At 34.0% G+C, this 13,157-nt stretch overlaps 1 protein-coding gene across 2 annotated transcripts in view; it reads right to left on the bottom strand.

Moving 5' to 3' along the window:
- Positions 1-13,157, bottom strand: part of CNTNAP4 (contactin associated protein family member 4) — a 219,476-nt gene that overhangs the window by 83,232 nt on the left and 123,087 nt on the right. For both annotated transcript variants that reach the window (XM_048291917.1, XM_048291919.1), the window contains exon 4: positions 752-899. In XM_048291917.1, coding sequence (XP_048147874.1) covers positions 752-899 — 148 coding nt within the window. The remainder of the gene's footprint in view (positions 1-751; positions 900-13,157) is intronic.

The raw sequence follows: 13,157 nt of genomic DNA, 5'->3' as shown, positions 1-13,157 counted from the left end.
CTTAAGTACAGAAGTTGATAAAAAAAAAGAAAATTAAAGAACAATAGATCAAAGTATGCAAAAAAAGCAATTAAAGAAGTTGCTTAAAATAAAATCTGTTTCCATCATGGAAAAAAGATGTGAAGAATAAAAAGCAGTAAACAACTTACTGAGAAGAATTTTTTTTAAAAGTCCAGGGATGAAAAACTGTAACAGGAAGACATCAGGAATATTTACACTGTCCAACAGATCAATAAAACCACAAAACTTACGCAATCTTCTTCCAAAGGCTTATGTCAGTTGTTAAGGGCACAAAAACTATTCTAAAACTATCCCTTAAATATATAAAAACTTTGAAGTATCCTTAAATTGTTTATTTGTGGATCTATCTAGTTGTACTCTTATTAGCTCAGGATCAAGAACATACAGATTTAAAACTGTAAACGTTTTCCATATTTTGGCCTTCAGATAGCAAGTATACCATGTTAACATGCAATTTTTAGGACTATAAAGAAAAAAAAGAGTTTGCATTAAATCAGTTATTGGATTAGGTCCACACCATTCAGTCTAATAAAGAAAGGACTGGAAAATAAGCATCGCATATTAATAGTTGATGTAGAATTATCTGCAGTGAAGTCTGCATATAAACTTACTGAATCAGTTTTATTCAAGATTAAATTTAGTCTTAGAAATCTACTTTCAAGTGCTATTTAGGTAGCAAAAGACAATCATGAAGATTCATTTCATTTAGCTAATTCAGAAATAAACTTACTGTATGTGCATCCATACACTTCAATGCGCATTCCAATCCTGCCATTTGGATTCCAGTCCAAAGGCACAAAACGGAGAAATCTTGCTTTAATAGAATGCTGAAGTTTATAGTATACGACACTGTCCGCATTTGTGTTTCCAGGAAAGGCCTAGAAGAAAATGAGAAAGAGATCAGCATCCACATTGAATGCAGAAGTACATGGAAGTATCGCTGATTTTTTCATTTTATAACCTCATCTGGCAAACAGTCAAGAACAGGAATAAAATGGAATTGTCAGTGAATTGCACAGGAACAACTGATGAATCAATCTTGACTATTCTTCCGCATGAGGTGTTGACTCATCTGTGTATTTAGCACTGATGCCCCACTCAACAAAATATCTAACATCTTCTAAAATTTCAGTGAACAAAACCCTTCAAACCCAAGTAAATTCTGTCAAAAACATGTAGAATCCTCCCATTTCAGTGTATGGCTCTATGTAACCCTTAAGCATAAGAAAACACAGTGATCTCTACAAAGTCCTTCAACTGAAAGTTTAGACGAATTTCATTGCAAGCATGTATTTTAAATGCATAGTAAGCTGCATTTAAAATGGTCTTATTCTGACAGATCATGGAAATAAAAGACTGGTTTCCAACTAAAGAATCCAATGTATTGTAAAAGGAATTTGTTTTAGTGTCCTGTCAAAAAAAGAAGAATCTACATTTCAATTTTTTACCCAGGTGAAAGAAAAAAAGTAAACTTATTTTGCAATATTTAACTGATAAAACTACTTTCCCTTTTTCTTACATAAAGGAAACAGAAAGACAAAGGAATGTAAAGAAGAAAGTTAAAAAAAATGAGCTGTAATAATAAACTTTAGAATTCTAAAAACTGGAGAATATATTTTGATTTCACTGTGTTGTGTGGTGGTTTTTGTATCATTATCTGTTTATGGTATGTAAAGCAGAAAGTATTTGTTCAGACATTTTGAATCTAAATATCTGATAGCTCTCTGAAATATTCAGATGAACAGGATTTAAAACATTACCCATTTCTGGCTGTATGAACAGTGCTGTTGCCATAGGTATAAGCCACAGATGTTGCAACTGGAGAATACATAGCAACCAACATCTTTAGGTATGCAGCTTCTCTTTCCATAAGTTTTAGAAGCAGAGATGAGTGTCACTGCATTCATTATTTACCTTTCTATACACAGGTCTTTGAACCTTATCTCCCCTGTAATAGTAAAATCTCAATACATTCTATTCTCTGAACATTCAATGGAAAAAAAAAGAAATTAAATAAAAAGACCCCAAACCAAACCAAGCAACCAACCAAAACAAAAACCAGAACAACAGTTAGTGCATTGGCTTATTTAAGCTAACCTACTAATAAGCAATGAGAGTCAGTGACTTTGAATGTCCACTTTCAGCTTCGTGCTTTGTAATTCCATTAACACAGCAGGTAAAAGTGGAAATACATTATAACAAAAACCAGAGAAGAGCTACTCTTTGGAGGGTGAGACCCTTCCAGACCTCTTGTCCCTTCAAATCCTATTTGCAGTCTGTAACAAATATAACTGCTCTTGAAAGTGCCAGTTAGTTTGTTGACTGAACCAGAACCAGGCCCCAGAAGTTTAAGTACTGCGAGCAAATGAAGTGTTCAATTAAGATTTAAATTTTTGCAAAATTGTTTTTGGAGAGCAGCCACCTCATAGAAATTAATTTAAGTTTTGAAAACAGAATGTATATGGCTTTATTTTTTTACTGTAGGGTATATTTAAACACTTATGTTTTTAATTTAAAATTTGGTTTTTGGCTTCAGCAATAACCTAAAAATACTTCTGACTACTCCTTTAGCACCATTCAGAATGGCCAGTTAAGAAATCAGTATTTTTTTGCTGTAATTTTACAAAGCTTTTATCTGGGAAAACCACATTTTAGAGTGTATCAACTGTGTTGAGTATTAAATGGGTCTTTATTGCTTGTTTTAAACAGTCTAAAGGTTAAAATATGTATTTTCAGACTTTTTCAGTTTAAGTCCTCTTCAAAAAAAAGAGAGGGCAAAATCAGACTGCTTTTTCTCCAGGCTACAGTACTAAAGGCGTACCCAAAACCAGCTTGTATGAGAGCAGCTTATAAGCTTTTTAGAGGAGAATTATATTTGAGGTGACAGACAGTCTTGTCTTTACAGTAGAACATGATTACTGTTTCATGGTCCCATCCAGCAATCTTCAAAACATAGAATTATAACCATATAATGAGCTTCTTTCCTCCTGTCCCTCCTTCTCCAGACTGTTCAGATCACTTCATTCATATGCCAAATCATGTATCGGGAGCATGCCATTATTTTAGATTATGCAGAGTCTTCACAACCTACACAGGCATCTAATGGTTAAAAAGATGTAATGCGGTCCTCAGTTAATAGGAATAATACACTTAATAATTGCACCTAATAAACACTGCTTGCATAAATTTTAATAGAGTCACACAGCTAACACAATACAACTGCTTGTTGAATCTAGTTGATGTATTTACAGGTACTGTATTTTTAATATACTGCTATATTTTTAATAATACTGCTTTTTAATCGCTTGAAAACAAACCATCTTCCTCAAAGAATGCGGTTTTTGAAACACTGAAATACTATATTGCAGTTTAGCTGTAAACAGTAGCAGTGCCACTTAGCAGCATAGATACCTAAGTAGAAAACTCTCCATAGCCTGTTTTATTCCATGAAGTGAAAGTATTCTGGGCTGTGCTGAAGCCTGAACTGAGAGCCTGCTCTCAAACTTGGTTTAACCCTCCTACTCAGCTTCTAACCTAGTAATTTCTTTACCTCAAGCTACTTTAACCCTGTTGTCAAGACAGAATTATTCAGTTCACTGTGGTGTCAGAAAGCACAAATATGTTCTGGACTGTGCTGGTAAAGTTAAGTCTGTCCATAGAAGGGCATTGGAAAGCTCAGAATGATTGTGAAGGTGAGAACTTGCATCAAGAGAAGATAAAAAAAAAAGTCCTTGGTTTCTGTGTCCATCATCTGTGTAGAAAGCACATGTGGATTTAGATCAGGGATAACATGGGCATCCAGTCCAAAATTTTCTCACCAATCAAAAATTCCCCCAGAAATGAAGCTGCGTAGAACCCATACTTTAGGTAACCTAGAGTGATGCCTTGATGGTGATACCATGATGGTTTTTTGCCTTTTCTTTTATACTTCTTATACCTTTTTACAACTTCTGTATTCTTAGTGCTTTTTGCCTACATTCTTGGACTTGTTTGTTAAGCTAAGAGACTAAACATTTTAAAAGCTTCATAGTTAGGGATCAGTGTGCCCCAGACCCCAAGGTCCTCTCCAGAACACATTCTGTAAACCAAGATAGAGCCATCCAGGGGAAGGTTCCTTGAGGGATGGGGGGGAGGGCTCATTCAAGCCTCTCATTGGGGAATTTTTGATAGATATGCTAATAAATAAGACCTATAATGTTATACAAGATCTTTTGAGTGGTGTGCATTGCAGTGTGCATTGAGGTGCCTTCGACGTGGACATAGTGCACCTAAGGATCCTTAAAATAAATACAAAGGTAAAATCCCTTTTTCCTTTCTAACCATGTTTGATTCTTGATTTTAAGACCAAGAAGAGGCATCAATGGGACTACCTAAAAACAGAGGCTAGACAAAACCAAGAGAATAAAAAGCAGGTATATTTATTGAAGGGCCTTCAGGTACACTTTGGGGAGCCAAAGCCCCAAGGGCTACACCCAAAATGGACGACCGGGTCACTGGGTCGGGTTTTCATACTTTTATCAGTCTGGTCCATTTTCATATTGGGGTTAATTCTCTAATTGCAGCTTCAGGTAATGAAGTCATTTACCCCAAGTTTGCTCCCTCCATAACCCACTGTTGTTTACACTTCTCGGGGCCTGAGACGGTAAGGTGTTGAGTTTCAGGCCTAGACAGGATTGGTTTTGTCTGACCTAAAATGGGAGAACACTAGTTAACAGGTTATATGGAGTTTTTAGAATTATACATTAAAGAATTACAGGATATGAAAATATAAAAGCTAAAATCCTAAGGCATCAACAGGACATGACACTTACTTACAAATATAACTTTTACTGTATAATACACTATATATACATTGTTAAACATAATATTAAGTAATATGCACAATTTTTTAATGTATATTGTGTACCTATTGCAATAAATATATTTATTACAAATACTACTCAAATAAATATACACATATAAATAGATGTAAGTACACCTAGCTACAAATCCCCATTCGGCGTTTAATGACAAGTACAGGAACAGGACCTGAATAATTTTGTTGGAAGAGAAGCTTAGCAATGTGGTACTAGCGTAACTGAAGATGGGTCTAACTTCATCATGTGGTTTACGAATTCTAGTACCAACAACAGAAAAAGCAGTTGAAAAAATCACTATGAAGTAACTTGGAACTGTTAAAATATATTTTACTGTATAAAAATAATGCTGCAGGATTAACCCATCTCTCCCATTTTCTCCCAATACTTCTAAGCTACATCCAAGTTCATATAGCAGTTTAAATTATTTACATCTCAGTAAAAAAATGAGTGCCTATACCAGATAACTTAGTACACAGTACAATGAAAATGAATTGATATATTTTCTGAACAAGAATCCAAACACTCAGATTCATCCTTCTCATCCTATTACCGCCATGGTTATCATTAGTCAATTGAAATTGGTTCTGGAAGTTAACAGGTTTGAACTGTCCAGTTAAAGTGAAAAAATGTGAAAGTCCTTCACTCTGACCAGAAAATACTGTACCAGAAAATTGCCTCCTTTCCTAAATATCCACACTGCAGTTATGGCTAGGACAAAATGATCACAGAGATTAAATTAACAGATTGTTAAGACTTCATTGGTTATGAAGAATATATGCAAAAGCTGGCAGATATGTTTCATATAAATACTAACTGTGGCATTATAGTGAGGAGCCCTGCCCCATAAGTTATTCACTGTATTTTTCACTAGATCTTGTCTCTGAATTGTTTGAAGATGCAGCTGAGATATACTAGAGTTACCTTAAATTGATCAAAACACACAATACTCAAATTTGAATGATCATGTCTTTTGTAAAGCAGGAGAGCACATATTAATGACAACCAGATTAACATAGACCAGAAAAAAAAACTTGGCAGAAAACCATCATAAATTCTTGTTCCAGTCAATGTCCACTGCTTGTAACACCTAAATCTCCACTACTGCACTACTGTACTTACAGATATCCATCACTGTCACTCAGAGACAGGATAGTGGGGTAAATTGTATCCATATTCTTTCAGGCTATCTCTTTCTGTTATTTCTTTACATTTCATGAGTGTTTTATTCACTGTCATGGTTCTTTCTCTTTTTTTGTCTTTTACTATGTGAATGGAATATTAGCATAACTTTACATAAGAGAACAGCTCCAGAATTAGGAGATGAAGAGAGGATGATACCATACTTGCCAGTTAATTTATCAAAGTGGCAACTGATAGTTGTGAATGGACTCTAGAGATTCCTTCTGCCTTTCTGTTTTGTTTGGGGTTTATGTTTGGGGAGTTCTTTGTTTGTTTGTTTTTCTGTTTTTGTTGTGGTTGTTGTTCTTTTTGAGAAAAAATTGAAACAATTTGCTTTCATACTAACATAGAAGAGGGAGATTTCAATATCTAAAATTAAGCTAACAGAAAAAGGTTGTGGGGTTTGTTTCTTGTTACAATAGTAGCAGTTGGATATAGCATTGCAGGGGTGCATAAAAGGGTATGAATCCAGGGCTCTTGAACAGCTACTGCTAGCCAGAAGAGGTTTATCAACAGCTAACCAAGCTCATTTGGAAATGTGCTTAATAAAATGTACTTTCTGTCTCTCTTTTGTTTCCCCCCTTTTTTGTTCAGCATAGCTGAAATGAAAAGGTACTTAATTTTCTAGATGACATGGTATAGGGACTAATAAATAAAATAAAAATAAAAATATCTTACTGTAAACCACCAGTCACAACAGGTGTTTTGAATTCTTCCATCTACCTTATTTCCTTTCATTCATTCACACATAGTAAAAAATTTTATGTGAAGTAACTTGTCACCATCGGAGGGAGCTCTTGTATTGACACAACTAGGCACAACATTCTCCCTTAAAAAATTATCATAACAATTCTTCTTTATAAAATCCCAATATATAATTATGAATCCACTATGTTTTATTTATTAATACCTAAGCACATGGACCTCAGAGTATTCCTGAAAACTGAAAATGTGAACGTGTTTCATAATAGTATTACTGGAATTTTACATAATCTTTTACAACTCTCAAAGATTAGCTAACTCTTTAACTGAAATGAATATAGATAAAGTTTTTATAATATGGATCTGTAGTCAATGAGTTGGATTCTGATATTCCAAAGGTAACTCTGATGATCTCAGAAGGTAATAACCAAAGTAGTTAGGTAGTTTTATTTTCACTTTTTTCCCCCGTTTTTTAATAAATCCCTTTCAAATAATCTGTAAAATATTAATATATTGAATTTTGAATCTGAGCTACAGTGCAACTGTCCTTTCTACTTTCAAATTAATTTAAAGTTTAATCACTACACTTCTGAGTAAATGAATTTCTTTACTAGTGGTATTTAATCTGAAGTGCAAAATTGAATTTATACACTTAGAAATAATTTACTCCATAAGTGTTATGAAATATTTTCAAAGAGCAGCAACATATTTAACCAGTTTATTCCATATAATTTCTTGTTAAAACTTTAAAAAAAAAAAAAAGTGCAGATGGTATATTTCTCATTGTATGAAATTTAGGTAGGAATCAGAATTCACTACTGTACTTCTGTAACACATGACATAACTCAGAGACTACCAGAAAGATAATTCATATAACTAAAATACCTTTAGTGTAACAGCAGTATATGAAATCCACTGAAATGTCAAAACAATACATGGGTATTGTCTTTACTCAAAGCAATATTAAAAAAAAGTTATTATAATATTAATTTTCTTTTCCTACAATTTCACACCTTGCTTTGAAATGAAATCAGACTATTAGAAAGAAAGGAAAGAAACCTCATTAACTATGCAACATAGAAATGGCACAGCAAATACTTTTATGTCCTGAGGATTCTAAACAATAAAATAGTTCAATAAGAAGGTTTCCTATTAAATTATTTTTGTTGCTTTTCTTATATGATGTCTCATGATTTCTACCTTTAGAGAAATTTCTGCATATTAATTCCTTTTCAACTCATCATTATGGACTTAGATCAGTGTATAACACCAAGTTAACATGACAATCCATTTCTTAGGTTGCTACAACATTAGCCAAATATTTCACCCATTTCACCAAAAACCTTAGCAGCAAAATTTCGCTTTTCTTTTAACATAGGGCTTGCCATGATGATTATTAGAAAACCTTTCAAAAGCAATTAGCTTTCATATTTTTAGCTTTACTCTGATGAAAGATACTATGAAATGAAAAGCCAGAGAAACTCACTGAGATTAAATGTTTTGGATATGATGTGAACAATAAGGCCCTAAGACTGTTCTGTATACTAATATTAATTCTGTGCAAAAGTGTTCAACAAATGTATATTAAGGTTGCATTCAGTAGTAATCAGGGACTAGTAAAAATATGTGCAAAATATTTCCTGTTAAGAACATTCGGAATACAAAAGTAGAGCTTCAGTTTTTCAGAAATGTCAGCATTCATGGTGGAGCCTACTGCTCTAGTAGGCATCTGATGCCTCAGAAATGTAATGCAGAGAGCAAAGACTGCACTGTAAACATACTACTAGATGACTTAGGAATATTGACTAGAGTGCTCTCTTTGAGCCCAAGGGATGTGTCTTAAAATCCACACAATGCAATAAAAACAAGTTCCTAGTTATTTGTCGTATGGATAATTTGTTTCTGACACAGAGTTGAGATATTTGGATAACCTAAGCAGCAAAGTAATGGTAGTTCTGGTACTGCTGTGCATTTAAATACAAATAAATGACTAGCAAATACCAGTGACCAGCAAATCTGGCCTGCAATGAGAGCAATCTAGAACACATGATGGGCAGCCAACAGAATGGACACACCTGCAAGCCTCAGCAAATGGGTACATTTGTGGAAGGGAAAGAACTGGCTGATATGGTGGTGCCCATGAGTTACAGGAAGGACAAGCAGAGAGTGGGTTGGGTGCATACACAGAAGGAGTGAATAAAGAAAGACTTTGCAGAAACAACATTAAGTTAAATCTTCAAATGGAGATGGGAGAAGACAATTTAAGATGACAAAGTTTCTTTCCAGGTACAAATTTGAATAACTCCATGGCTCACAGGGAAAATAGGACACATGGTTTGTCGCATGAAGACACATCAGTGATGGTCAACAGCTTTCTTCATAAAGCTATCTGGTGGAAAGTAAAAGGAAACTCAGGTACCAATACAGTATTGATAATAATTCTGATACATCACTTTCTATATGAAAGCTAAAATGATCAGGCTCCTCGACCACTTATGCCATATCCTCCACAGAATATTTTACTTCAACTTCTCAGTTTGCTAAGGTAGAAAGACAGAAGAAAAACCCCCAAAAACCATAAATTGCATCAGAAACTGACAATGCTTTGATTTCAGCTGTCCCAGCTCCTGTATCCCAAGTTTAAAACCACAAGTCCAAGTTACACTAGTATTGATTTACCTCAGAGATAGGCAGAGTGCCTAGTGTTTACTTTAGAGTCCCTAGTTTTACTGTATGTATCACTCAGATCTAGCTCCACGCTAATGCTGTTATAGCATTTGAGAAATATATCACCCAGAAGTAAAAACCCAAAAGTATATTTCTTCATGGTACAACAGGATGAACATAGCATTGAATTTCAAATTTTAAAGGTCTTTTATGGTTTTTCAACTATAATAATTAGGAATCATACTTTACATGGGAAAAATGGGAATAAATTTCACTTGGTGCACATGACATCACTAACAATACCTCTGCTTCTTCAGAGGTGGTGACTGAATATATGGTAATAATGCTGGTAATTTGTGATGCTAATCTCTTTAATTTATGTAAACATAACAAACATTTAATTGTATCTCTATGTGTACATCTGTCAATACGGGTTAAAGCAAAAGTACAAACCAGAGAAAATGGGTCGGAGCTTGCATAGATTGTGAAGTCCACACTGCAAGACATTTACTCTTAAACAATCAACCTCTTTCTTTCAATAATTAACTGTTTTCTGGATAAACTGTCATTGAATAGGCATGATCAATATGAAGGATGTTTCTTTATATTAAAAATGATCCTTCTTAAATAAAAGAACAAACAAATTTTGTTTTCACTTGCTCAACATGGTATTCCTAGAAGGAGGCTCTCATGCCAGCAACAAGCTTGTGAGATAAAAATGAAGCCACACAAGTCTGATGAAGTAAAAGTGTTGCCAGCTTCTAATATAATAATTTTCAGAATATTGAATAACTTTCATGTCTAACACTAATGACAATGCTTGAAGGATGAGGGACCGTGAAAGCCATTTGTACATTGCATTGGAAATTATGATCAAATGACTATAGGTACATGGGTGGTCATTTCTCTCAAACTAAATTATTCTTTGCTCAAATGCTGTCTTGAAATTAATTTTTATTTAATTAGCTTTGATACTCAAAAGAGACCATGTGGGAATAGCTTTTCTAAGAGAAACAATAACACTCCAGAGTGGAATGAAGCTGGACCTAAACCCATTTTTTAAACCAAAACTGTGGATGGATAGCCCATCATGGCTTTCTGTAGGGTAGGAAAAGAAAATAACTAAACAGTAAGATTTTTTTTCTTTTAATGTAGACATTGCTTGTGGAACTTAGAGCTCCATAAAATACTATTTTCTTTTACAGTACTCTTAAAAATAAGAATGTGAGTTCTTTGACTGTTTGTGACATGAGATTTAATTTCAAACAAATTTTTAGATGATTTTTGATGTATAGAAAACTGCAGAAGTCTGTAGGAAAGAGTGTGATAGATTAATTTTTACTACTTTAGGTTTCTTGTAGTATTTCACCGTAAAGGATCTTGCTTACATTGTAACACCTTTAAGTGCCTTTGGTGCACACTGGTGCTGCAGAATGGTTATAAGTTAAGCTATTTCAAGTGGATAGTTTTAGTTTTCCAGTAATCACTACCTACTTGGTGCATCTAGAAAAAAGCAAAGTGCAAGGAGGAAGAAAATGGAGAATTGTCCTCTTACATCTTGAGAAAACAACGCATCTGAACAGATGAACTGATTCTGAAATCTTTTTGAAAAGCATCCAAACTGAGATCTAACTAAGTAAGAACTTGAAGCAATTCAGAGGTACATCTAAATTTGAACTCTAGTAGTAGGTTCCTCTTTAATTTTTTACTTTTTTATTTAGTCTCCAGTAGGGGTTCTTGGGGAAAAAAAAGAAATTATCATGTGACTCCTGTAACAAACACAAAAGTCTATCTCAATTCCCCAGTTGAATTAAGGACACATAAAGTTGCAGGGATGCATATTTGTAAAAATATTCTTACTCCACTCTGTAAATACAGATTGCATCAGAAGAAAGTAATTCTACTGAGGACTGTTTTCTCTTTCATTTACAACCAACATTTAAGTGCACACAGTTTAACTCAAAATCCACTCTTAAGGACAGCAAGTACTTCAGGTGCTATCATATTTTATACATAAAAAGCAAAAAGAAATAATAAGAGTGCTGCTGACATCTGACCATGGGGACACTCCTTTGAAGCCAGTTTAAAAAACATGGTGCCACTACATTGAAGAACAGCTTATTCCTTCCCTTTGAGAAGTGCATTTTAGTATGTTTGTGCTACAGTAGAAACTCCGTTCTATTTCCTAAGGAAGGCCCAAATCTGGAGACAAATAAATCAAGACAAAGATCAAGCACAAAGTTTCCTGACCACAATTCAACAAGGAGTGATTTCCTTGGAGAACCGAGAGAGCAAAGGTTAAAAACAAATTCTAGATGGCAATACAATATAATTAACTGAACAATTACAGAGTAATTCACCAGTGTCTTTTACAAGTACGATGGGCAGAAGAACATGTTGGGAAAGGCAGAAGGTGAAACACTCCATCAGTTCATACGGTCCCTCTGTGTGATAGTGAGTGGTCCCCCCAAAGAAGTAGGAAGTGCCCACAGAAATCAACTCAGTCATTCTCAAGACCATTCTCACATTTATAGTTCTTGAGATTTAATTTATTTTAAAAGCTGGTAAGTTCATACTTCATGACAGCTACATAAGTACTTTAATTTTTTTTTAACATATGTTGAAAGCTATGAATTAAATCAATACTGATTTTACTCTGTCTTATAATGTTCTTTGTAACAGGCACCTTCTCTTTGAAACAAGGAATTATTTGCTCCCAAAAATCTTTGTCATCACAGAATAAATCAATGATCAGGGTAATTATAAAAGAAGTCTGCTTCTGTTTGGGAAATTACCAGCTTGGCATCAGAAGTAATGTCAAAAAGAGCACAGGAAAAGGACACAAGAATTTAATATGTATAATTTGTACATGCTTTTAGATCTGTCAGAAAATGGAAATCATTCTTCAACGGTCAAACAACATTTGAAATTATCTTCATATAACACAGGGAGACTAAAAGATTTCTAATATTTTCAAAACGAAAATGTCATTCACATTGTAATTTAAATATTAATAAATGTCACGTTTCGTTATCTCATTTTTTTCAAACAACAAAGTAGGAAGCTTTGTATATACTTATAAAGAGTATCACTCTGCTTGGTAAATGTATTAAAAATACAAACAATTCCACACAAACATTTGAAATAAATACACATTTTAAAAACCCAACATCAACAAACACACAATGCAATAATGGATTATCAGAACCATTAATTTATTAGCTATTACATAATCTCTTCATGTAATTCTTAGAATAAGTTACCATTATTTTAATACTTTTGCAATTTTAAGCTACTTATGATAGCTTAAAACATGGGTTTTCTTAAGATATGTGTGACTACTATTATATTTTTTAATTCTAAAATATTATTAACTGAAATTCAGAAGTGAAAAATAAAAAAAAAAAAAAACCCAGCCAGCCATCAAATTTCTCAGACTCTGCTTTCAGTACATATGCTCACTCAGTTTCTTATTAAGTCTGTGTGAAATTTTACCTGTCATTAGGTCTGTGTGAAGTCTGTCCTAAGGGGATTCTTACCAGGACAGTAAGCACTAGGAATGCACAAAACTTCCTCACACCTCTGTCATATCTGAAAAGGCATGTGCTCATGATGCCTGCCGGTCTGCCTGGTCTTTTCTCATTAGCTGGTAAAGAACAAGATTTAAATTACCATCTCTCACAGAAAGAGGGCAATTCCAGAAGCTGGTACTCTGTGTAGTGATCAGCT

Source organism: Corvus hawaiiensis, chromosome Z, assembly GCF_020740725.1.
Source record: "Corvus hawaiiensis isolate bCorHaw1 chromosome Z, bCorHaw1.pri.cur, whole genome shotgun sequence".
Taxonomy (NCBI): domain Eukaryota; kingdom Metazoa; phylum Chordata; class Aves; order Passeriformes; family Corvidae; genus Corvus; species Corvus hawaiiensis.
The sequence above is the reverse complement of the archived record's forward strand: the minus strand, read 5'-3'. Positions and strand labels throughout refer to the sequence as shown.